The sequence below is a fragment of the Schistocerca americana genome, chromosome 2, assembly GCF_021461395.2.
Source record: "Schistocerca americana isolate TAMUIC-IGC-003095 chromosome 2, iqSchAmer2.1, whole genome shotgun sequence".
NCBI classification, from domain to species: Eukaryota; Metazoa; Arthropoda; class Insecta; order Orthoptera; family Acrididae; genus Schistocerca; species Schistocerca americana.
The window spans coordinates 386,059,561-386,086,244 of NC_060120.1; the positions used below are offsets into that span (position 1 = coordinate 386,059,561).

A 26,684-nucleotide genomic window follows, 5' to 3' on the forward strand; every position below is an offset into this window, starting at 1 on the left:
ATCACAAAGCCTCAGTTTTTTTTGGAAAATTTAGAGGACAAGTTTGGAGAAGTTGAGGGCATGTCTAAAATGAGGTCTGGAACAGTCCTCATACAGACAGCATCACCAGCACAGTCACGGGCATTGCTTGCTTGTGACAAGCTCGGTGATGTTGCAGTCTCCATTTACGCCTCATAAGAGCCTCAATATGGTTCAGGGACTTACTTTTCATCATGACCTGTTGTTGCAGTCTGATGATGAGCTCCGTGCAAATCTGGAACGCCGCAGTGTCCACTTTGTGCGACGTGTCTTTTGGGGACCTAAAGATTCTAGGGTCGCCACCGGCACCTTCATCATGGCTTTCGAGGGAGACACCCTGCCCAAGAAGGTCAAGGTGATGATATATCGATGTGATGTTACGCCTTACGTCCCTCCTCCCATGCGCTGCTGTAAGTGCTAGAGGTTTGGGCATATGTCATTTAGATGTGACGCCAACCCTACCTGTAGGGTAGTGGACGTGCCTCCCACCCCAATGTCCCATGTTCGCCGCCCCCTGCTTGTGTCAACTGTGGACAGAAACAGTCACCTTGCTCGTCAGACTGCGCTGGACGGGCTCACTTACACAGAGGCTAAACGCAAGTACGACCGACTTCACCCTGTGCGCATTTCATCAACGTTTGCTGCAGCAGCTTCGATGTCGCCATCCGTGGCGGCGAGCCCCCAAGCTCCGCCGCTTTTTGTGGGCCCTCCAGCCCGGCCGTCTATTCCTGCCCCCCAGGTAGTTGGGGGAACACCCTCTTCCATTACTCCCCTGTTATCAACATCGGGAGTAACAACCCCTCCTTCTTTGGGGACTTCAGCCCCCAACTCTGAGCCAGAGAAGTGCCAGCGTCCTCCGGCTCCCCTCGCGTGGGAGGGATCACTTGGTGCCCTCCCTTCCACGGTTACTGCCCCTCCAGATGTCAGCCAGTGGCTGAAGAAGCCACCACCTGAGGGCCGTAGGGCTTCCAGGTCTTCCTCGGTCCATGAGCCTGGGTCGGAAAAGCCCACCCAGCCTGATAAACTGAAAGACAAACGGGACCCTACAAAAAAGAAGAGAAAGCAAAAGGAGAATGACATAGAGACAGAAAAGGAGTTCACCACTGCACCTGAAGATGATGTGGAGCATCTAGCGTCCCCTCAGGAGCAGTTGCTCGACCCGCAGCTCCTATGGCAGTTGATCAGGCGACTTTGCAATTGGTGGCGCCGCGTGCTTCTTCGGCGTAACCTATCCCCCCCCCCCCCCCCCCCCCCCGCCCATCGCGCCCCCCCCCCCCCCCCCCCCCCCCCCCGGTTCTTTCATGTCTTCAGTCTTGGATACCCCTGGCCCTACAGGAAACCTGGTTTTCTGATCGGCGGACCTAGCTGCCTTGTTTGCCCAACCCCCCCCCCCCCCCCCCCCCCCCCCCCCCCCCCCGCCATTCCTCCTTTTGGGGGACTATAATGGGGTGGGGCCCAGATCTCAGGCCAGGGTAGGAACATTGAGGCTCTCTTGGCACAGCAGGGCGTTTGCCTCCTTAACACTGGTGCTCCCACATATTTTAGCTTGACTCATGGCACATACTTGGCCATTGACCTCTCTCTTAGTAGCTCAGGTCTTCTTCCATACCTTAGTTGGAGGGTCCACGACGACCTCTGTGGTAGCGACCACTTTCATATCTTGGTTTCTCTTCTTCAATCCCAACCCTCTGACCAGCTGCCATGATGGTCTCTTCGTGGAGCTGATTGGGCAGCCTACACCGCAGCTACTATGGCCATTGCACCGCTTCCTGGTGACATTGATTTGGCAGTGGACGAGGTCACTATGGCCATTGTTTCTGCTGCCGAGGCAACTGTCCCCTGCTCTTCAAGTACCCTAAGGCGTAAGTCAGTTCCTTGGTGGACACCAGAGATTGCAGAAGCTATCCGGGACCGCCGGCGAGCCCTGCAACGACACCGGCATCACCCTTCCCTAGAGAATCTGGTTGCCTTCAAACGGCTGCGGGCCCAGGCTTGGCGGTTCATCTGGCGGAGCAAACAGGACTGCTGGGAATGACATGTTGCCACCATAGATTCTCGCACCTCCCAATCTCAGGTGTGGTCGCGGGTTCGGCGCATTTTTGGCTTTCGCCCTCATGTGTCTGTCCCTTGCCTTTCTCTTCGGGGTACACTTTGTACTGACCCAATCGCCATCGCCAAACATCTGACAGAGTACTTCGCTCGTATTTCCGCGACAGCAGACTACAGCACAGAATTCCGCGCCATTAAAGAGTAAGCTGAGCGTATGCAGTTGTCATTTCGCATGCACCGTTGGGAACGATACAACGCCCTGTTTAGTGAATGGGAGTTCCAAAGTGCCCTTACAACTTGCCCCCATACCTCTCTAGGTCCAGACCGAATTCGCAACCAGTTTCTTCGCCATCTTTTGGCACACTGTCAGGGTGAATTACTCCCCCTGTTTAACCGCATCTAGACGGAGGGCGTTTTCCCAACTCGTTGGCAGGATAGCATTACCATCCTGGTGCTGAAACCTGGTGCACATCTGCTGGTGGTTGATAGCTATCGCCCTATCAGCCTTACCAACGTTATGTGCAAACTCCTGGAATGGATGGTGAGTCGGCAGCTCATGTGGATCCTCGAAGCTCGGGGCCTCCTAACCCAGCAACAGGGGGGCTTCCGTCAGGGCCACTCAGTGATCGACAATTTAGTCTTGCTAGAGTCGGCTATTCGTACAGCTTTTACTCGGCGAGAACATCTGGTTGCTGTTTTCTTTGATCTTCAGAAGACGTACGATACCACCTGGCGCCATCATATCCTTGCTACACTGTACGAGTGGGGCTTACGGGGCCCACTTCCGATTTTTCTACGGAATTTTCTCTCCAATCACTCCTTTGGTTAGAGTTGGCACATATTTTAGCTCTGCTCCTATTCAGGAGAACGATGTCCCGCAGGGCTCGGTTCTCAGTGTTCCCCTCTTTTTGGTGCTGATTAATGGTCTTGTGGCTGCGGTGGGCTCATTGGTCTGTTCCTCTCTATATGCCGATTACTTTTGTCTTTATTACAGTTCCCCAAGCATCAGTGTCACTGAATAGCAGCTGCAGGGAGCTATGCGTAAGTCACATTTTTGGGCATCCAACCACAGTTTTCAGTTCTCAGCCTCTAAGACCCGAGTGATGCATTTCTGTCATCGTTGAACTGTCCACCTCCATCCAGAGCTCTACCTCGCCTATGAACTCCTTCGTGTTGAGGAGACACATCGCTTCCTTGGCATGCTGTTTGATGCTCAGCTCACTTGGACACCTCATCTTCACGAGCTTAAACAACGGTGCTGGCGGCACCTCGACATCCTTCACTGCCTCAGCCACACCATTTGGGGGGCTGCACGAACAACCCTCCTACAGCTCTATAAGGCCTTAGTCCAGTCCCGTCTCGACTATGGGAGCGTGGTGTATGACTCAGCAGCACCTTCAACATTGCAGATCCTCTACCCGATTCTCCATTGTGGCGTCAGACTGGCAACAGGTGCCTTCCACACTAGTCCGGTGGCTAGCCTTCTTGTAGAAGCTGGAATCCCTTCCCTTATGATTCTGCCGACAACAGTTGCTTGCGTCATACATCGCCCGCGTCCATGCCTCACCCGACCACCCAAACCGCAGGCTCCTTTTTCAGTCTACTGCACTCCCGTCCCCACGACGGTGGCTTAGGTCGGGTCTCCCGATCGGGGTCCGTGTTCGTTCCCTTCTCTCGTCACTAGAGTCCTTTCCCCTTCCTCCATCTCTCCAGCCCTCTTCTTTTACCCCTCCTTGGTCCCTCCCTCGCTTGCGGCTTTGCTTGGATTTGTCCTGCGACTCCAAGTCCTCCGTTCCACCTGCCAGTCTTCGTCAACAATTCCTGGCTCTTCTTGCCTCATTTCGCGATGTAGATGTAGTCTACACCGATCGTTCTGTGGTCAGTGGACGCACTGGGATTGCTTTCATCCACGGTGACTACGTTGAGCAGCATTCCCTGCCTTGTGGAAGCAGTGTTTTCACTGCGGAGCTGGTTGCTCTTTATTGTGCACTCGCTCACCTTTCCTCCTGCCCTGGGGAGTCATTTTTCATATGCAGTGACTCCCTGATTGGATTGCAAGCACTCAACCAGTGTTTTTCTCGGGACCCTTTGATGTGCGGTTTTCAGGATGCTGTTTTTGCTATTGCCGAGTGTGGTCGTTCAGCAGCGTTTGTGTGGACCCCATGCCACATCCGCATTCCAGGAAACGAACGTGTCGATCGGTTGGCCAAACAGGCCATCCCTGGAGCTTGGTCTCATGGAAAGAGACCTATGGTCAGCCCTACATCGCAAGATCCCCGATGTCTGGAGCTCTGAATGATCTGTCTTGAACATGCCAAATAAGCTCCACATGGTCAAGTCATCCACGGCCGTATGGAACTCATCCTTGAGGGGCACGCGTAGGGACTCAGTTGTTCTCTGCCGTCTCCGAATTGGACATACGCGGTTGACCCACAACTATCTCCTTTGTCGTGAGAACCCGCCCAAGTGTGACTGTGATGCAGGGCTGACAGTGGTCCATCTTCTGATGGACTGCCCCCTTTTAGCCCCCTTGCGGCAGTCCTTTAATTTACCAGCTGCATCTCCTTTAATTCTCGGTGACGATGCCTCTATAGCTGACTCAGTTTTAAGTTTATCCATGCAGCTGGGTTTTATCACTCACTCTAGTGTAGGCACTCTCGCATGATTTGTCAAGCTACACCCACTCCAGCGACTTTTAATTGTGATGTAGATACCAAAATAGTGTCTTCTATGGTAACAAGGACGTAGATACCAAAATAGTGTCTTCTGTGGTAACAAGTTGTGTTGGTACCTCTATCAATTCTTTCCAGCTGGAGGTTCTTCGTTTGTTGTTGAGTGGTTGACCTTTTACCTGATCCATCAACCACTGTAGTCTGTTTTACTCTAGTCAACTATTTGCTCTGCTCCTTTTAAGTGTCCTCTATTTTGTGTTACTGCGGTGTTCATTTTAGATCTGTAACCCCTTGGTGTTCCCTCCCTCTGGGTGCAGAGGTTACGCTTTTACTGTAGAGGCCTTTTATAAGTATGTCTGTTTGGAACTGGGGACTGATGACCTCGATGTTTAGCCCCCCCTCAAACCCCAAAACCAACCAACCAAGCCACGATAGAATTTTGCTATAAGTATTAAGACATTACAAACTATAATTTGATAATTTTTTGGAATGTTTAAAATTGCCACTTTCTGAGAAATTTAAATTTTAAAATTTTCAATTTTTTAAAAATTGCAATGCCTACCTTGTGGCATATCATATTAAAGCCCTATTCAACAGCTTTAAAATGAGACCACTCCCAAGTTTATAACATCACTGGTTGCCAGCCTATGGGCATCTAAAGGTGACAAAATATGAATTTTTTTAAAAAAAATTTGAATCTTTAAAAATTAATAACTTCAAAAATAATTGTGCTGTATAACTGAAATTTGGTATTTTTTTCATAAGTCTATGATATATTGTTGCATACCAAAAATCATGAAAATCTGAGACATCAATTCTCAAAATCTCCCGAAATTGTGTTGATCTGACATGGAATGACCCAAAACTTGTATGTTCCGCCTAATTTTGTTGTTAAAAAGATGACATACGAGGTGGATTCAAGTTCTAAGGCCTCCGATTTTTATTTCTGCGGACTGGAAGGAGATAGAAACATGCGCATCGTTTTAAAATGAGGCCGCGTTCATTGTCAATACGTCCCAGAGATGGCAGCACCATATGGCAGATGGAATTTTACCACCGGCGGCGAGAATGAGAACTGTTTTACATACTTAAAATGGCGACGTTTTCCTTACTTGAACAGCGTGCAATCATTTGTTTTCTGAATTTGTGTGGTGTGAAACCAATTGAAATTCATCGACAGTTGAAGGAGACATGTTGTGATGGAGTTATGGGTGTGTCGAAAGTGCGTTCGTGGGTGCGACAGTTTAATGAAGGCAGAACATCGTGTGACAACAAACCAAAACAACCTCGGGCTCACACAAGCCGGTCTGACGACATGATCGAGAAAGTGGAGAGAATTGTTTTGGGGGATCGCCGAATGACTGTTGAACAGATCGCCTCCAGAGTTGGCATTTCTGTGGGTTCTGTGCACACAATCCTGCATGACGAGCTGAAAATGCGAAAAGTGTCATCCAGGTGGGTAACCGCCAGTGCTGAAAAAATGATGGTGTCCATGTTCTGGGACAGCGAGGGCGTAATCTTTACCCATTGCGTTCCAAAGGGCACTACGGTAACAGGTGCATCCTACAAAAATGTTTTGAAGGACAAATTCCTTCCTGCACTGCAACAGAAACGTCCGGGAAGGGCTGCGGGTGTGCTGTTTCACCAAGACAACGCACCCGCACATCGAGCTAACGTTACGCAACAGTTTCTTCGTGATAACAACTTTGAAGTGATTCCTCATGCTCCCTACTCACCTGACCTGACTCCTAGTGACTTTTGGCTTTTTCCAACAATGAAAGACACTCTCCGTGGCCGCACATTCACCAGCCATGCTGCTATTGCCTCAGCGATTTTCCTGTGGTCAAAACAGACTCCTAAAGAAGCCTTCGCTGCTGCCATGGAATCATGGCGTCAGCGTTGTGAAAAATGTGTACGTCTGCAGGGCGATTATATCGAGAAGTAACGCCAGTTTCATCGATTTCGGGTGAGTAGTTAATTAGAAAAAAAATCGAAGGCCTTAGAACTTGAATGCACCTCGTACATTATACTGCAACAACTTTGTGTACTAATAAATTGGATTTTTATGGGTTGTACTTTTCCAGTCTGCTTAAAGATAACATAATTGTCCCTCTACATAAAAAAGGAGACATATCCAGTGTTGATAATTACTGTCAAATTTCTCTTGTGCCAATACTTTCAAAAATAGTTGAACAGTGCACGTATTAATAAGAATTTCACCTTTAATGGAACACTGAAAACTGTTGAAAATGTTGTTTCAAAAATATTCAGTGCCTCTGAAAAAAAATTATTTGCTGATGCCCTACTGATTGACTTGTGCAAAGCATTTCTCTCTTGTAAGTCATTGGATTCTAATAGATAAACTTGGTTGCTACGGTCTTGGAGATTCAGACCTAACTCTTGTATAATTGTTTTCTCGACAGTAGAAAGCAGAAGGTACACTTTAATAATATAAGCTGTAGAGGCGTGTGTCAAGGTTTCATGCTAGGACCTTTATATTTTACAGTTTATTTCAATGACCTACGTAGTATCATCCTATGTGAATCTGTTTTCTAGGCTGATGATACTACCTTCATTGCAACTGAAATGACATGGAGGACCTAAAGGAACAAGGACAGTGAATTAGCTATAAATCAGAATAAAACTAAAAGTGTAATTTTTAGTTTTTGCAGTACCGACGATGATTGTATATCTGTTAAACTTCTGAGTGTACACTTGGATTCCAAATTAACTTGGAAACTCCACACAGATTTTGTATACACTAAATTATCAAGAGTCATATACTTGTTACATAAAATTAGAGCATATGCGAGTGAAAACATTATGCTTAGCTCCTATTATGCATTTTTTAATAGCCACATAATATACTGTATACTGCATTGATGCAGTGGGGCGAAAAGAGGGATTATGTGGCAGAAAAAGGCTATCAGATGTGTAGCATGTGTTTTCAAGAACAGTATATCCTGCAGGAAACTGGGTGTCTTTATTTACTCTCAGATGTCCAGTATACACAATAAAACCAGGAGAACTACAAATTAAATCAATCATTTCATTATCACAATGCATGTCAAAAAGGAAAGATTGACCAAGACCAAGCAAGGATCACAATGGCTGGACGTGTGATTGAACGGTCGTCCTCCCGAATGCGAGTCCAGTGTGCTAACCGCTGCACCACCTTGCTCTGTATGCTTCTGGTGGTAGCGCATTACACAACTTAACTGGAAGGTGTATTCCTTCCAGTTAAGTTGTGTAATGCGCTACCACCAGAAGCGTACAGAGCAAGGTGGTGCAGTGGTTAGCACACTGGACTCGCATTCGGGAGGACGAGCGTTCAATCACATGTCCAGCCATTGTGATTTAGGTTTTCTGTGATTTTCCTAAACTGCTTCAGGCAAATGCTGGGGTGGTTCCTTTGAAAGGGCATGGCCGACTTCCATCTCCATCCTTTCCTAATCCAATAAGATCGATGACCTCGCTGGTTGGTCTTTTCCACCAAATCAACCCAACCCAACCCAGAAGCATGCACTAATTCATTAAAAACTTACATGAATTTTCTATAAAACTTGCTTAATAAGAAAGCTTTGTATGCCATGGAGGAATACTTTGATTGTGTAAAAGAATGTGAGGTATGCTCATTGTATGTTCGTAAATATATAATATTTAACTGTTTGGTATTTTATTATTATTATTATCATCATCATCATCATCATCCAGTTGGTTTGTTCTCGTGTCTCCGGGCCTTTTCCAAGAATATCTTCCTTCCTTCTCTGTGCATACAGTGTATTTCTCATTGCTAGCTAAAATTTATTGCAGAACTCAAGGGTTTTCCAATGCCTTGTTGCTGGGAATGTGTTCTCATGATAGCCCGCCTTCTATTTCATCCTCCCGTATAACATTCCAAACTGACAACTCATGTACTTTATTTTTTTAGCAAGTTAGCAAGTTGATTTTCCCCTTTACCTCTTCTCTTATTTAATGAACTAGATATATGTCAGTTTAATTTCTTTTATTACCTTCTGTGTAAATTATGAATTTAACATAAAACAGTTATCTGACCAAATCCCAATAACCTCTAGGATTTGCCTATGTGCTGAAGGAACCCCTTATGCTTTCTACTAATGGACTTGCTAACTTGTCTTTAACCCTCGTCTTCAAGTTTAGACCATGAGTATATCTTCCAATAGTATCCACTGGAACTGCACCAATATGAAATCTTGCATCCAAAGAAATCCTCTCAGCTTTGTGTTTACTTGCTTTACAGCAGGGTTAACACAGGCCTACTCATTGCGCCATAGGACCTCCACAAACGCAAGTAGCTGCTCGTAGTTTGGTCAAGTAACACAGGAAGGGTGGTCAGAAACATTCTGAAAAGCTTGTAAGGGTGTTGCAGGAGAGGCTGTGCCGAGAAACAATTGTTCAGAAAAACATTTGATATGTTGCATCGTTTGCATTATTTAGCATTGAAGTTAGCCCATTAGGTCATTGCTTGCGCTATTTCAAGCAGCCTGCCAGAGAAAGCATTGCCAAATGTGTTCTTCGTTTGGTTTCCTCAGATGAAACAAATGTAGCTTTTGCTCACCTAGCTTAAATTTATCACTTCTGAAAAAGGCAAAATTTATATTGTAATATTTCAACAAGTAGTAATTCACAGATCCACAGACATCTGTGCAAGTCCTTGAATTTCATGCTCAGTGACCTGATTGTCTAAATTCAGCACTAAATAACTCCAAAATGGTGCAACACATCAAATATTTTTCTTAACAAATATTTCTCAGCACAACCTCCCCTGCAACATTCTTACAAGCTTTTCAGACTGTTTCTGGCCACCCTGTGAACTACGTATTACATTTATAGCAAGACTGTTTTCAGCTCCCCCATCTGTCAGCACTTGATCATCCTCACTAAAGGCTTTACACATTTTTCTCAAGGCTTACTACTTGGTGTCACAGAAGTTGTGACCTGATATCGTGAATCTGATGTTTCCTATAGCTGCTAGGCCACCCATCTCCCATGACTGCTACTGAGCAGCAGAACTCTTCTTTTTCTCTTCCATTCTGTTTTGTTCCCAATTTACGTGAAAATCTCCTATCACTGATCTACTGCACTTTACATTCCACTACATGTACTGTTTGTTTACCACTTTTTCCCAGCATCCTTTCTCTCTCTCTCTCTCTCTCAAAACGCCCACCTCTTCCAATTCTACAATCCTGATGCTATCTAACACCAAACTCCTCTCTTGAGTCTTGCAGGATTCCTTCTCTGCTCATTGGAATGTGTTGTAACATTGATCCTGCCATCTTTTCAGAATTAAGGCAAATGGTGGGATGGTTCCTTTGAAAGGGTATGACTGATTTGTTTCCTCAATTTTGCATATTATAGCTCTGCTTAACAGACAAATATCCTTTCCTACTGTACAGTTTTCTGCTCTTTGTAAGATGATAAAAATTCATGTAAGAGTTTTGTTGAGCATCCCATTCTCTTCACAGTTTAGTAATCTATGGCAACAACCATAATCCTCACATACATCAAGTGTCCAGAATAGTGCAAATCTGACAGTACAGATTTTCAATAAGACAACCTATTCCCTGCATAATAATAAATTATTTATTTACAGAAATACACCTCATGGAACGCTGTCACAAATTTAATATTACTTTTTACAGATTCGGGATTGAACATAGAATTTCATCCATCAGGAATGTATTTTGCTGTTGGACTCACAAACAGTGGTGTGAAACTGTATGATATACGAACATACAAGCTTCTACAGAATTATAAATGTCACTCTGGAGCTGTAAACAAACTGGCTTTTCATCCAAATGGGAACTATATTCTTACTGCTTCTGCAGATTCCACGATGATGGCAAGTGAATAACTTTCTAATCATATGCTAGGATTATTAATGTCAAATTTTCAAGATAGATTTTCTATCCTTGCTTTTACACTGCACAATTAACATTGTTGCCAGTAAAGGTCGCACAGTTTTCAGTATGGCTGTATCATGAAACTTCCTGGCAGATTAAAACTGTGTCATGGACCGAGACTTGAACTCGGGACCTTTGCCTTTCGCGGACAAGTGCTCTACCAACTGAGCTACCCAAGCACGACTCACGACCCGTCGTCACAGCTGCAGAGTGAAAATCTCATTCTGGAAACATCCCCCAGGCTGTGGCTAAGCCATATCTCTGGAATATCCCTTCTTCCAGGAGTGCTAGTTCTGCAAGGTTCGCAGAAGAGCTTCTGTGAAGTTTGGAAGGCAGGAGACGAGGTACTGGCGAAATTAAAGCTGTGAGGACAGGTCGTGAGTCGTGCGTGGGTAGCTCAGTTGGTAGAGCACTTGCCCGCGAAAGGCAAAGGTCCCGAGTTCGAGTCTCAGTCCGGCACACAGTTTTTAACTGCCATGAAGTTTCATATATGCGCACACTCCGCTGCAGAGTGAAAATCTCATAATGGCTGTATCATTTTTGGATCGTAATGAGTCTAATTGTAATGGTAAGCTAATCAGTGATATTGTTTGAGGTTTAGCATTATCTGAATTTTATCTAGTGAGTCAACATGGAATTAGGTTTTAAGTAAGTATTAAACTCTGTCAAATAGAGATAGAAATAATTTACTTTTCACTTGGCTGTAGAGTAGCATATACAAATTATAATAAAACCTTACAATGTTTTGTGCTTGAGATTTCTTGACAATGATAGGAAAATGTGGAAAACAAGTGGGACCTTACAAAGCTTTATATGTGAAAGTACCCAGACTGGATTGTGTGTCAGCTTAAAACCTTACCATGACTAGACCTAAACCTCAACAAGCAAGGTATTGGAAAAAACACCCTGGTCCAACTTAAATTTTCACTGTTAACTGCTTTACTGAACTCTTAAGCTCTCTTTTTAACTACTGATGTGTTAAGTTGTGGTGAGCACTAGGTTTTATCAGAGTGATAAGTGGTGGTAGTGGTCATAATAATAAAAATGTCCCAGGTGGCAGAGAGGGGCAGAAGGGGGGCAGCATCCTCACCCGATAGTGATAGATGTATGGGGGAGGAGGGGGTGGGGTGGCGGCATCCTCACCTGATAGTGATAGATGTGAGTGAGGTAAAATAGCTCTAACAGACTCTGGAACTTTCATTCCAGTTTTAAGAATGAATTAAGAAATTCATATCCCCCTTTCGAAGTTCAAGTAACCTTGGAATGCATGGTGGAAACATCTCAAGAAAGAACTACATCAGGAGGTGTCCTGATAAGGGATCCTCTGTCACTTTAGGCAACACAGTTAGTCTTGTGGATTATGGATACGCCAAACCAGCATTCAAGAATGAGTCTGAGCATTCTGAAAACCCCTTGTTAGAATTCAGATGCAAAACAAAATACTTTCTTGTATTTTGGCATTGCAGGAAACATTGTTAAAGGATGACAATACTGTGTAATATGAGAACTATTGCAGTTTTAAAGGAGAAGATATTCAACATAAGGGTATGGCATTTGCCATATGTTGTAAAGTGGTGAAGTCCTTCATACATTTTTATTCTCCTTCAGAAGACAATCTCTTGAAACATTATGGTGTGGAAACAAAGTTACACGCTGATTGCCTGCCATGCTCCTGTAAATTAAGACAATAGGAAGAACCCAAATAAGGTGAATAATTTTGGAAACCCTTAGGAAATGAAGTATCCAAAGTATCAAGTCAAAGTGTCGGAATATTGCTAAGATATTTTAAACCTCAAATTGAGAAAGAGAAAATCTTTTGCAAAATCGTCTGAGACTACCCAGCACATAAAAGAACCAATAGAAAATGCAAGAGACTGATCAGCCTGTGCAAAACTTTCAACTTAAAAAATGATGTTCACTTATATCAAAAAGCTCCTCAGAAAACAAGAAGCTTGGAAATCACCAAATCCAAATTTTGGAGACTTCCAAATTGATGATGTTGCAGTTTCAAGTAGAAATATTAAAGAAATGATGAATGTAAAGGCGAAGAAAGGAGTAAATATTGAAAAAGACTATTACTTCATGACAGTTAAGGTAAAATTTAATCCCCAGTGCAAGACTAGGTGGTAGAGGAATAAAATATTTGAGACTGACTGATAGAAATTACAAAACAATGAAGAAGTATTCCAGAAAAAATTAAACAATTTAGATACTAGTGATCGGAAAAGCATCAGTACCAAAACAGTATATACTGCCAAGGAAACATCTCCATTGGAAAAAGAAAAAATAAAAAACACGCAAGGTGGAATCAAGACTGTGATGGTAGCTTAGAAGGAAAGATTGAGAGCATGGGAAAGATGGTATTCTGCAAAGAAGTTGATTACATGCAATTCATAAACCAAAGAAAGCAAAGGGCAAAAATTTTGAGATCCGCTAAGAGAAATTCTAAAAAGTCTCCTCCACGTGATATTGAAGATGACTTCCGGAAAAACAACACAAAAAAATTTATAAAACCTAGAAAGCTAAATTAATGAAGAGTCAGCTGCCAAGTCTGCAATTTAAAAGAGGAAGACTTAGCCTTTAATAATAAAGAAACTATGAATTATTAGCAGAGAACTTCGAGAAATTTGTCGACTGTGAAACCAGTGGTATCTTTTGACAGAGTAGAACCTGAAAGCGTTTTCCCAAATTAAGAGCCACCAGATAAAACTGAAATTCAGAATATAAAGGACTCAAAAATAACAAGGCTCCTGGAGAGGATAAAACTGAAATTCAGAATATAAAGGACTCAAAAATAATAAGGCTCCTGGAGAGGATTCAGTTGTTGCGGAAATGTGGAGATAATTGAAAAACTTCAAAAACTTTCGGGAAACTGAGAAAATTCCAGAAGGATCAGAACACATTCTCGTAAATCCTTTACACAAGAAAGTAAATAAGTCCAATGTTAACAACTACACATGAATTTCTTTAGGGGCTGTTATGTACAAAATCCTATCCAAGACCCTCCAGAATTGTTTGGAAGAGCAGTTAGATCACCAGTTCAGTAAATACCAAGGGGGATTTAGAAAGGACCAGTATTTCGTTGGACAGCATATAAATTTGAAACTGATTGTGTGGAACTATTCTTTAAGAAAGCTCACACAGCCATAGGCAGAGAACCAGTCTTCAATACACTACAAGAATTCGGCACAGGCAAAAAAATAAACAAGTAAATAAATAATTGGCAATGCAGTGAAACCCCACTTTAACACTTTTCAAAGGACTTCAAAAAACGGTGTAAAATGTGGAAAATAATGTTTTAAGCTGTAAAAGGTACTTACAGGATACCCCCCATCATTTTCGCACTTTACGTATGACATATGTACATAAAAGGCACGAAAAGACTTGTCAGGAATGTCTTTATTATCTAATAAAGGTTTATTATCTAATAGAAACTGCTGATGTAACTGGAACTGATAATTGTCTGAGAAGTAGGAAAGTTGTTTTGATTGGTGTCCGCATTATTGCTTGTGATTGGTGTAAATCGGTGAATCGAAAGTTCACAGAAAGCCTGATGGAAAACTGCGCCATAGGGTATATAGGAAGCCAACAAGTACTGATAGGTACCTACATGCCTCCTCTCATCACCACCCTACGCAGAAGAAATCTGTCTGCACCCTTTAACCAAGAGGGCTTACAGGATCAACGATCAGGAGCATCTAAAGGGTGAACTACAAAACATCAAGCCCATTTTTGGTGCCAATGGTTATTGGATGAAACTAATAGGAAAAACTACGGCAAAAAAGAATGAAGGCAATAGAGGAGAGCTGAAGGAAGCACAAAACATCACTGTGTTACCATATGTTCAAAGTATCACTGAACAGGTGGGCAGAATTCTTTGCCGGGCAGGTATCAAGCCAATTTTCTGAAGCAGCAACAGAATAAAAAATGTTCTTTGCACAACGAAAAATGGAGTGGAAAAACTACATGCAGCTGGAGTTTACAAAATCAGGTGTGTATATAGGCGAGACGGGATGACCCATCAGCACACGAGAGATTGTTGTTGTTGTTGTTGTCTTCAGTCTTGAGACTGGTTTGATGCAGCTCTCCATGCTACTTTATCCTGTGCAAACTGCTTCATCTCCCAGTTCGTACTGCAGCCTACATCCTTCTGAATCTGCTTAATGTATTCTTCTCTTGGTCTCCCTCTACGATTTTTACCCTCCACGCTGCCCTCCAGTGATCCCTTGATGCCTCAGAACATGTCCTACCAACCAATCCCTTTTTCTACTCAAGTTGTGCCACAAACTCCTCTTCTCCCCAATTCTGTTCAATACCTCCTCATTAGTTATGTGATCTACCCATCTAATCTTCAGCATTCTTCTGTAGCACCACATTTCGAAAGCTTCTATTCTCTTCTTGTCCAAACTATTTATCATCAGCGTTTCACTTCCATACATGGCTGCACTCCATACAAATACTTTCAGAAACGACTTCCTGACATTTAAATCTATACTCGATGTTAACAAATTTCTCTTCTTCAGAATCGCTTTCCTTGCCATTGCCAGTCTACATTTTATATCTTCTCTACTTCGACCATCATCAGTTATTTTGCTCCCCATATAGCAAAACTCCTTTACTACTTTAAGTGTCTCATTTCCTAATCTAATTCCCTCAGCATCACCCAACTTAATTCGACTACATTCCATTATCCTCGTTTTGCTTTTGTTGATGTTCATCCTATATCCTCCTTTCAAGACACTGTCCATTTCGTTCAACTGGTCTTCCAAGTCCTTTGCTGTCTCTGACAGAATTACAATGTCATCGGCGAACCTCAAAGTTTTTATTTCTTCTCCATGGATTTTAATACCTACTCCGAATTTTTCTTTTGTTTCCTTTACTGCTTGCTAAATATACAGATTGAATAACATCGGAGAGAGGCTACAACCCTGTCTCACTCCCTTCCCAACCACTGCTTCTCTTTCATGTCCCTCGACTCTTATAATTGCCATATGGTTTCTGTACAAATTGTAAATAGCCATTCGCTCCCTGTATTTTACCCTTGCCACCTTCAGAATTTGAGAGAGAGTATTCCAGTCAACATTGTCAAAAGCTTTCTCTAAGTCTACAAATGCTAGAAACATAGGTTTGCCTTTCCTTAATCTAGCTTCTATGATAAGCCGTAGGGTCAGTATTGTCTCGCGTGTTCCAACATTTCTACGGAGTCCAAACTGATCTTCCCTGAGGTCGGCTTCTCCCAGTTCTTCCATTCGTCTGTAAAGAATTCGTGTTAGTATTTTGCAGCCGTGACTTATTAAACCTATAGTTTGGTAATTTTCACATATGTCAACACCTGCTTTCTTTGGGATTGGAATTATTATATTCTTCTTGAAGTTTGAGGTTATTTCGCCTGTCTCATACATCTTGCTCACCAGATGGTAGAGTTTTGTCAGGACTGGCTCTCCCAAGGCTGTCAGTAGCTCTAATGGACCGTTGTCTACTCCTGAGGCCTTGTTTCGACTTAGGTCTTTCAGTGCTTTGTCAAACTCTTCACGCAGTATCATATCTCCCATTTCATCTTCATCTACATCCTCTTCCATTGCCATAATATTGCCCTCAAGTACATCACCCTTGTATAGACCCTCTATATACTTCTTCCACCTTTCTGCTTTCCCTTCTTTGCTTAGAACTGGGTTCCCATCTGAGCTCTTGATATTTATACAAGTGCTTCTCTTTTCTCCAAAGGCCTCTTTAATTTTCCTGTAGGCAGTATCTATCTTACCCCTAGTGAGATAAGCCTCTACATCCTTACATTTGTCCTCTAGCCATCCCTGCTTAGCCATTTTGCACTTCCTGTCGATCTCATTTTTGAGACGTCTGTATTCCTTTTTGCCTGCTTCATTTACTGTATTTTTGTATTTTCTTCTTTTGTCAATTAAGTTCAATATTTCTTCTGTTACCCAAGGATTTCTACTAGCCCTCGTCTTTATACCTACTTGATCCTCTGCTGCCTTCACTACTTCATCCCTCAAAGCTATCCATTCTTCTTCTACTGTATTTCTTTCCCCCATACTTGTCAATTGTTCCCTTATGCTCTCCCTGAGACTCTGTACAACCTCTAGTTTAGTCAGTTTATCCAGGTCCCATCTCCTTAAATTGCCACCTTTTTGCAGTTTCTTCAGTTTTAATCTACAGTTCATAACCAATAGATTGTGGTCAGAGTCCACATCTGCCCCTGGAAATGTCTTACAATTTAAAACCTGGTTCCTAAATCTCTGTCTTACCATTATATAATCTATCTGAAACCTGTCAGTATCTCCAGGTTTCTTCCATGTATACCGCCTTCTTTTATGATTCTTGAACCAAGTGTTAGCTGTGATTAAGTTGTGCTCTGTGCAAAACTCTACCAGGCGGCTTCCTCTTTCATTTCTTAGCCCCAATCCATTTTCACCTACTACGTTTCCTTCTCTCTCTTTTCCTACTCTCGAATTCCAGTCACCCATGACTATTAAATTTTCGTCTCCCTTCACTATCTGAATAATTTCTTTTGTCTCATCATACATATCTTCAATTTCTTCGTCATCTGCTGAGCTAGTTGGCGTAATAACTTGTACTACTATAGTAGTCGTGGGCTTCGTGTCTATCTTGGCCACAATAAGGCGTTCACTATGCTGTTTGTAGTAGCTTACCCGCATTCCTGTTTTTTTATTCATTATTAAACCTACTCCTGCATTTCCCCTATTTGATTTTGTGTTTATAACCCTGTGTTCACCTGACCAGAAGTCTTGTTCCTCCTGCCAACGAACTTTGCTAATTCCCACTATATCTAACTTTAACCTATCCATTTCCCTTTTTAAATTTTCTAACCTATCTGTCCGATTAACTTTGATCTGTAGAACGCCAGTTTTCTTTCTCCTGATAACGACGTCCTCTTGAGTAGTCCCCGCCCGGAGATCCGAATGGGGAACTATTTTACCTCCGGAATATTTTACCCAAGAGGACGCCATCATCATTTAACCATACAGTAAAGCTGCATGCCCTCGGGAAAAATTACGATAGATAAATCTGACTAAAACAACACACCAATTCAGTGGTGGCAGAACACCAGGATGAGTGTGACAAACATATTGATTTTGGTGAAGCTCGCATACTGACAAAACAGCCTCGTACTTTAAGGAGAAAGATTAGAGAGGAAATAAGAAATAGCCATGTGACCTGCCAACGTGGACAGGGAAGGTGGGTACCAACTTACGATGTCTTGGCTGCCAGCAATAGCAGCATGACGGGACGGCAGCTCACATGAAGCAATACACACGGGCACGCGGGAGACTGCAGAGACCGCAGGCACGTAGAGCACTGGCACGCCTCAGCCGGTACTAGAAGACAGGAAAACAATGCCATATCAAAACTGCTGCCTGGTTTCCCATTCGCCTCTTTACACCAACCACAAGCAGTAATGCAAACACCAATCAAAATGTTGGATTTCCACAAATGAAAAGGAATAATAAAAACACCAATAAAGAACTTCTAACATCCCTCTCCTCCATCCTTAACAGCCTATCAAAATTGGATAACAGCCACGTCTGCAGGTACATAAGAAACAAAGCTTTCTCATTCAGCAGTAAACAAAAAACCCTGAAGGAGGTCACTTGCAACAGTGACCAAAACATCGGTAGTTTTACGTATTGACAATGTGGTCACAAATACAGAAAAAAAAGAAAAAAATATTGACTGTGACAATGGCTGTGGAAGCCTACATTTATAAAAACATTTGAGCACTGCAAAGTGAATGACGGTGTCAACTACCACTACAGGAGGCCAAATGCCGAAACACGTTAATTATGGTTTGAAAAAGGTGTCACAATGATCACAACAATCACACAACTGCGTTTACGCAGTAGAGACAGTTTGGAATGATTGTGATTGGTCATGATATCTATACTCAAACGAATCTAGTTACTCCCATCAGCTTGGTAGTGGCAGTAGATACGGCATGAATTGTTCCAACTTTTACACATTTACCGGTTCAGATCCGCTGAGTAGAGTGCCCTGGTGTCAAGAAACTTAACCATGTAATATTTACAAACAATACTGAATGGTCAACATCATGCCAGTGTCATTTTGTTCTCCACGAACATTTTTTTGTAATGCGTAAATCTTGGGGAAATTGTAAATATGTTAATTTAAAATTGGGTACAAATTAACATTGTGGGCAGAGGAAATTTGACCGAAACAATGAAAATCTCGTAAATGGCGGGAAACGCTAATTCCGGGAATGTGAAGGCGAGGTTATACTGCAGTTACAGAAACATTGATACAAGCAAAGTCCAAAGTAAAATACCATGCAGAAATTCAGAACCATTGGGAGGGGAGGGGGGGTGGGGATATCCGGTGTAAGGGAAGTTGATGGCTTTTCCCCTTTGTTCTTCAGTTGCATTTTGGAAAAGGTAATGGAATCTTACTCTTCAGCAAAAAGAAACCCAAGAAATCTGATTGGGATATAAAAGCTTGAACGTTAAACTGAACTGTCTAACCTTAGCACATGATGTTGCAATATTTTTCAAAAATGTTGATACAGCAATTTAACAAATCAACCTGTTTGGAGAGAAGACAGAATAGGCTGGATTACAAATTTCTTTTGAGAAGACAAAATTCGTAACAAACATTAACAATGCTCCAATATACCTAAGCACAAAATATGGTAGAATCAACAGAGTGAATAAATTTAAGTACTTAAGGAAAATAACACAGCCAAATGGTCTAGATAAAGCAGCAAATAAAGAGCAAAGAAAATGGATATGGCTTATCAATTAACAAAGGACATTTACAATAAAAAATCACTCTCAGTAAAAATAGAAATACAACATTACAACACTGTCTTAAAACTGGAGTGACTTTCTGCAGCTTAGTGTTACATCCTCAACAAAAAGGGAGAAATTGAAGAGTTGGAGAAAAAAAGAAAGGAAGGTCCTAAGGAAGATATTCGGCCTAAGAAAGCTTGGGACTCCACACACAAAAAGAATTAATGAGGAAATCTACACCCAACTGAAAAATCATCTGATGCTCTCCGGAAAAGGAGAATTTTGTTTTATGGTCACTAGGTTTGAAAGAGTCGAAAAAGACTGTCTAAAACTAAAGTAATTGACCATTTTGACAAAAATCTCAAACACAAATCCATCAGTTCAGGGAAGTGAAATCAACATTACAAAGGCATAAATTATAGACGGGCCATTTTTGTAACAAGGTTAGAAAGTTGGGTGTTTTCAGGAAGAGACCAATAACTGCATCACACAGTATCATGAGGAGATTACTTCACACAGTCCATGGATGGTTGAAATAGAAGAAAGAGGGAGAAGAAATATAGCCTCTGTTGCCTGACTAAAGTCTGTTGGCTGATTGTAACACTGTGTAGAAAGCTGTTGATTCAAATACAAATGTTGCCAGTATGCCGATAAGTCATTGGAACATAACGATTTCCGATGTAGATCTCTGAATCCTTTTGAAGTTATGCACTGATTGTAATTTTGTAACCACTCAACCAACCATCTAGCTAGGTAGCAATGTAACTTACCTACTTCCTCTGTGGTTCTCTGTATGTACCACCATTATGTTTATACTGAAAAAAATTTGTGATGTTAAAGCCATTAAATTTTCAAAGTTCTGAAGTCAGTCTCAATTCTCCATATCATTCCAGATTCCATCCTTAGTTCCAGATATGAGGTATCAAGATATATGGAAGGGAATTCCTACAGGTCTACACATTGGAAAAACTACTCTCTTCAGTTGACACACATGTAATCATAATCTAGTTGGTGTTAAACAAACATGTGGCGTAATGCTACAGTGCTTAAAATTTGGGTAATTCTTCCACAATCCTCAGAGTCATGTTTCCGTTCCACATATAAATTGTTAAAGTAATACTATTGCATTTTTTATCACACAGTGTCCTATCTGAAAAGCAACTGCAACTAGCTGAATCCACATAACAACAATATCTGGTTCCATAAGGCACAAATTCGCCCTCTTGCCTCTGAATCCCAACCCCAGTTGGAGTGTCTTGTAACATTGACACATGTTATCTTGTCAAAATTAACCCTCCCCGCTTTCTCTTAAATTTACATAAATTCGCAATGTATAGTTTTGTATGTACATAGCTTGAGGCAACGAAGCGCATCACCTACACTACGTCAGTAAGTGTCCTTAATCTTGTAAGACACCCTCTTATAATTTTCTAAATTAATCATCGTATATGCAGATTTAGTATAAGCTGGTGATCACATGCTAATGTGCTACAGTACTCTGTAAATATTGCACTAAAACTATACCGTTTCTCTTTGAAAGCAATACAGAAATGACACTAAAATTATGCCAATTCTCTTCAAATGCAAGCTGGAAATCACACTAAAATTATGCCAGTTCTCATCGAATGTGTGCTGGTATGCAAGTAAAACAGATAAAAACGTGTTTTGTACTGCTCTGTCCATGATAACTAGAAATGAGCGTCAGGTGTTGAAATTATGCGCCAGCCGCCTTATGATCAAATCAGAGAAGTGATGCAGCTGTCAGTTTTTAATTGCGCATTCCCTGATGTGACTTTACCTTTGCTGGCACTGACGGTGCTGTGTTGCTCACAGCACTAGATCACTATTTTTCTTTGATCACAGCATGTAAAGTATTGTGCAGGTATAGAGTGTGATGAATTTTAGAGGAGCAGCTGACGCATGGTGCCATAGCCCAGTGGTAAAGTGCAGCGACTGGCAATTGTTTGGGCCAGGTTTGAATCCCTCTGCTAACATCAATTTTTTTCCACACAGTGTAAAATATTAATTATAAAATTTAACCATTCCACTGGTGCAGATGTGCTCTCTAAATTCTGTGCTGAGACTGGCTTTGTTGCCACTGTATGCTCACCTAATGCTGTTATCTGTGCTGAGATAAGACATTCCAGCCTCAGTGAAATACTTATCATCTGATTTTAAGAATGCTGTTCAGTGAAGAAACTTGATCTTCTCACATCTTACAGTTTGGTATCTTTCCTTGATAAAGGACTGAATTTCTTTTCATTATTGTCATCGTTACTGTGCAACATCAAATTAAGTAAAGCATTGCACTAAAATTCAAAGAGTTTGCTGAGGTAAAAATGTGTTGCATAAATTTTGCATACAGTTGATTTTACCCTGTACATTACTGTGTATGAAATGTAGATTAATATAAAATTTTATTTAAAATTGAGAGCAGAACAATATCTCATTTGTTTCTCAAGTTATTGGTTATTACATCTGGTGGATATTATGCACTGAGATATGGAAGTAACTCATCCGCAGCAGTGAGAGGGTCGGCAGGACTGGACGCATAAACACGTTAATAGCATTCAGTTTTAGTAAAGATTTAGGTGCAGAGTATGAGAGATTTTCAAGCAACGGCTCTGGAACGAGGCCCGTATTCGAGTGGTCAAGTGCACAGACTGGCAATTCATTGGCTTAGGTCCTATTTCTGTTGCTACAATTTTTTTTCCAAGCTGTTTTAAATAATTAATTATGAAATTTAAATATATCTAAAGAGTTCAATTTATATAAGTACAATTAATGTATTCAGTTTAGTTATGATTACTACCCATGTAAGTCAAATGGCCTTAGGCCACCCCATTGCAAGTTGCGGTAAAATTTTGCATGAGCCGCCACTGTGCAGATTTACATTCACAGTAAAACAGAATTCTTCCCAAGGTATTAATATTTTAGAGAGACAGTATCCCTGCCCCCCCCCCCTCCCCCCTCCTCCACAGCACACACTGCTGTTGTTTCCTCCATTTCCAAGCTAAAGTGTTTTCAAACATTATGAATTTACTAACTGTGTCAACAGTTGTGGATTAGGACAACTTGTAATGTTCATCCAAAAAAGTATTGATACCTCAGGCATTTCTGGAGACATTAACTGGTTCTTATACTTTACAGTCATAGGAACACTGGTGAGATTGATGATGATTTGTTTTTAAGTAAGTTCATGTAGAAGTAGTTCTTACATTTTAGGACTGAGAGTACATTGATTTATGCACTGAATCTATGACGGATTGCCACTATATCCTAGAAACTAATATAGCGGAATATTGTGATTTAGTTCTCGTCAGCACTTAGATCAGTGTTAAGTTCACAGAAGCATTGTTTTGTAACTTTAGTGGAACAAAATATTGTGTGTACTTAACAAATGTTTAGCTTCTGTGTTAACTGTGAATATCTTCCATGTGTAACTTCCGTAACATAGAAAAACAGATGAAGTTTTAGTGCCATGTATTTTACATATTTATTGTGAAAAGGATAGATTGCTACGCAGCATGTAGAGAAGAGTCACAGATAGGCACAATGAAGAAACTGCTACAATTAAGCTTTTCGCCCTAGAGGTCTTGTCTGCTTCTACTTTTACACATTCTTAAGTAGGAATCATTTTAATTTGAACTAACAAGGAAATGCACATAGTTATTCAATAGTATGAAAAGGATAAATTGCTACTCACTGTAAAGATGAGATGTTGAGAGATGGAGACAAGCATGACGAAAAGACAGTTACACAAGAGCTTTCAGGAAAAACATTCTTCATAAAAGAAGAATGCACTCATATTCACACAAGCAAGCGCGCACGCGCACGCACACACACACACACACACACACACACACACACACACACACACACACACACACACACACACAACCACTATCTTTGGCTGCACTGGTCATACTGCAGTTAAAACACACTGAATGGGAGCAACAATCTAGAGTGGGCAGGCAAGTGAGATGGATAGCAAGGTATGGGTGGGAGAAGATGCATCAGTGCTGCCTGGCAGAGCATGAAGTGTCTTAAGGTGGTAGGACAGGGCTGCCAGGCACTGCATCAGGAGGCTGTGTGGGAAGGGAGATGGGGGAAATTGGGGAGCAAAAGGAAAGGAGCAGAGAAGGAGAAAAACCCAGTGGGTGTGCTAGCAGAGAACAGTGCACAATGGGGGTGAGTGGAGGCGAATTTTGTGGAGCTGACAGAGGAAGTGGAAACAGTTGGATGGAAGGTGTGTGGACAGTAGGTTACTGCAGGTTGAGGCCGGGATGATCTCGGGAGCAAAGAGTCTGTTGTAAGAATATCTCCCATCTGCACAGTTCAGGAAAGCTGGTGGTGGAGGGGAGGATCCAGATGACTCATGTCATGAGGCAGCATTGAAATCGAGCATGTTATGTTGATCTGCGTGTTGCGCCACAAGGTGATTTACTTTCATCATGGCCACAGTTTGTAGATGGCCATTCATCCTGGTGAACAGCTGGTTGGTAGTCATACCAATAAAAAAAACTGTGCAATGATTATAGCAGAGCTGGTATATGACATGGCTGCTTTCACAGGTTGCCCGGCTTCTGATGGGTTACTACAAGCCAGTGACAGGACTGGAAAGGAAAATGCTGGATGGGTGAATTGGACAGGTCCCGCACTTGGGTCTTCCACAGGATTATGATCCCTGTGGCAGAGTGTTAGGATTAGGACTAGCATTAGTAATGGACTGAGATGTTGTGGAGGTTGGGTAGGCCATGGAAGACTAGGGATGGGGAGGATCTTTGGTAGGATGTCCCTGATTTCAGTGCAAGATGGTAGATAATCAAAGCCCTGATAAAGGATGTGCTTCAGTTGTTCCAGTCCAGGATGGTACTGGGTGATTGAGGGAGTGCTTCTTTGTAGCTGGTGCTGGGGGATGGGGTGAGGATTTAGGGTATGTAGGGGTATAGCTTGATAAATATGTTTGTGGACTAGGTCTAGAGGATAGTGATGTCTTTGTAGGCCTTCGTGAGACCACCTGTATACTGGGCAAGGGATCTCTGCAGACATGCCGTATCTGCATAGCCTGGCTGTATTTGAGGGATTTTTGTAGTATGGAAGGGATGACACAAAAAATCCCTCCCATACATCGTAGCCACCTGGTGATGGCATATCTGCAGGGAAGAGAGCTCCCTTGGCCAGTATCCTGCCCAATCCACCCACCCAGTCCTGTCACAGGGTTATACTACCCCATCAGAGCCTGGGCAACCTGTGAAAGCAGCTATGTCATACACCAGCTGTGCTGCAATCGTTGCTCAGTTTTTTATATTGGTATGTTCACCAGATTGAATGGCCTCCTCCAAAATGTGACCATGAGCAAAGTAGGTCACCCTGTCGTACAACATGCAGCTGAACATAATGTGCCTGATTTCAATGCGGCTTTATGACCCAGGCCATCTGGATCCTCCTCTCCACCACAGCTTGTCTGAACTGCGCTGATGGGAGTTACCCTTACAATACATTCTCCATTTCTGAGATCATTCCAGCCTCAACCTATTAAATCCTACTGTCCTCACACCCTCCACCCAACTGTTTCTGTCCCTTCTCCTGTCACCTACCCATGATTAGTCTTCCCTCATCTTCATTATGCACTGTTCTCATCTAGCACATCCACCAATTTTTTCCCTTTCTGTACTCCTCTGCTTTCTGCTTTCCATTTTCCACTTCTCCCTTTCCATACATCCTCCTGATGCAGCGCCTTACAACCCAGTCACACAACATCGAGACCCTAAATGCTCCACCGGGTGGCACTGATTCCTCTTTCCTCACCACATGCTCATATTTTCGTCATGCCTGTCCGCAAATCAACATTTCATCTTTATGGTGCTTTTTGTGGCTTTTCATAATGTTGTTGATATTCCAAGTAGGACTTTTCATTGTTCCTTTGGTTGTCGTATTTATTGAACCACTTAGAGTAAATTTTGTGTGCATCTATAATTTATTACAATCAGACATTTTTTCATTAAATTTTGTGAACAAGTATTCTGTCTCGGAGGTTCATAAATGCTCATTTTTTTAAATTAAGAGATAGAGTTGTTGGCTATTACTTACCTTCTGTTGGCAAAATATTTCATACAAGTGATAGATACATTTCTTTTTTTAAAATGACTCCTTTCTCTTGTCACCAAGGAAGGCAATAATAGGTCCAAAAGCTAAGATATTGTTGTGTTCTTTTATATTTACCTATTGGCAGTGCCAAATATTTGCCTCTTGAATGTAATTACTGGCCAACAATTGTTTCTAATAATTTTACGTGTTTTTTTTTTTTTTTTTCAAATGAGTTATCCTATTGATAGAAACATTTGGTTTAATCATGTTTAACTTTGTAGGTGCTTGACTTATTAGAAGGTCGGCCTGCATACACACTTCAGGGGCATGAAGGAGCTGTGACAGCTGTCACATTTTCTGCAACTGGAGAATATTTTGCATCTGGTGGACAGGACTGCCAAGTAAGTGTATCTCATTAGGGCAGCTGTAGAAATACTGTATTTGACAGCAAATATGTAGAAGTAAATACACTAGCAGATGTTTCCTTTTTCTGTGTTCTCTTATTATTGTTATAGTTTAGAAACCTTAATTAGTTGGTTTCATTGGGATATACTCTGTACAGTGCATAGCAGAAAAAATTACACTTAATTGTTATATTTATTACATCCTGCGATCTGAATTGGCCACTTAGACGTAAGTTGCAAAATGTTTTTATACCTCAAAATAATTATACAGTCAGTTCCAGGAAGACTTCAATATCCAACATATGTTAATGCTCATTATACAGTAATCAAGGTGTTAGGCTATTCTGTGTAATGCGTGGGTGTGGTAATTCTTTGAAGTTATTCTTTTTTTTTTCTAGTGTAAAATGGCATTTCTTTTCTAAATGAGGTACCCCTCTTATGTCATTCCATGTGGTTTGTTATCAAATTCTTACACCAGTAATGTCTGCAACTCACAGTCTGGTGATTGGTACAGCTGCCTGTAGATCGTGGGACCTTGGGTTTGATTCCTGGCTGATTCAGAGATTTTCTTCACTCAGGGACTGGATGTTTGTGCTGTCATAATCATTTCATCTCAACTTTATCACAAAGATGCACCAGTCGCCAGGTGCCGTCACATAGAAACTAGACTTGCACCTTGTGGATATCCAACCATGCTGTGGGGTCTCTCAGCCAGTACAGCCGTACAGTCATTTCATTTCTACCAGT

At 42.0% G+C, this 26,684-nt stretch overlaps 1 protein-coding gene across 1 annotated transcript in view; it reads left to right on the plus strand.

Moving 5' to 3' along the window:
• The window catches only part of LOC124595348 (POC1 centriolar protein homolog A-like), a 132,773-nt gene that overhangs the window by 43,282 nt on the left and 62,807 nt on the right, over positions 1-26,684 (plus strand). The window contains exons 3-4 of the mRNA XM_047134062.1: positions 10,403-10,602; positions 25,815-25,934. Coding sequence (XP_046990018.1) covers positions 10,403-10,602; positions 25,815-25,934 — 320 coding nt within the window. The remainder of the gene's footprint in view (positions 1-10,402; positions 10,603-25,814; positions 25,935-26,684) is intronic.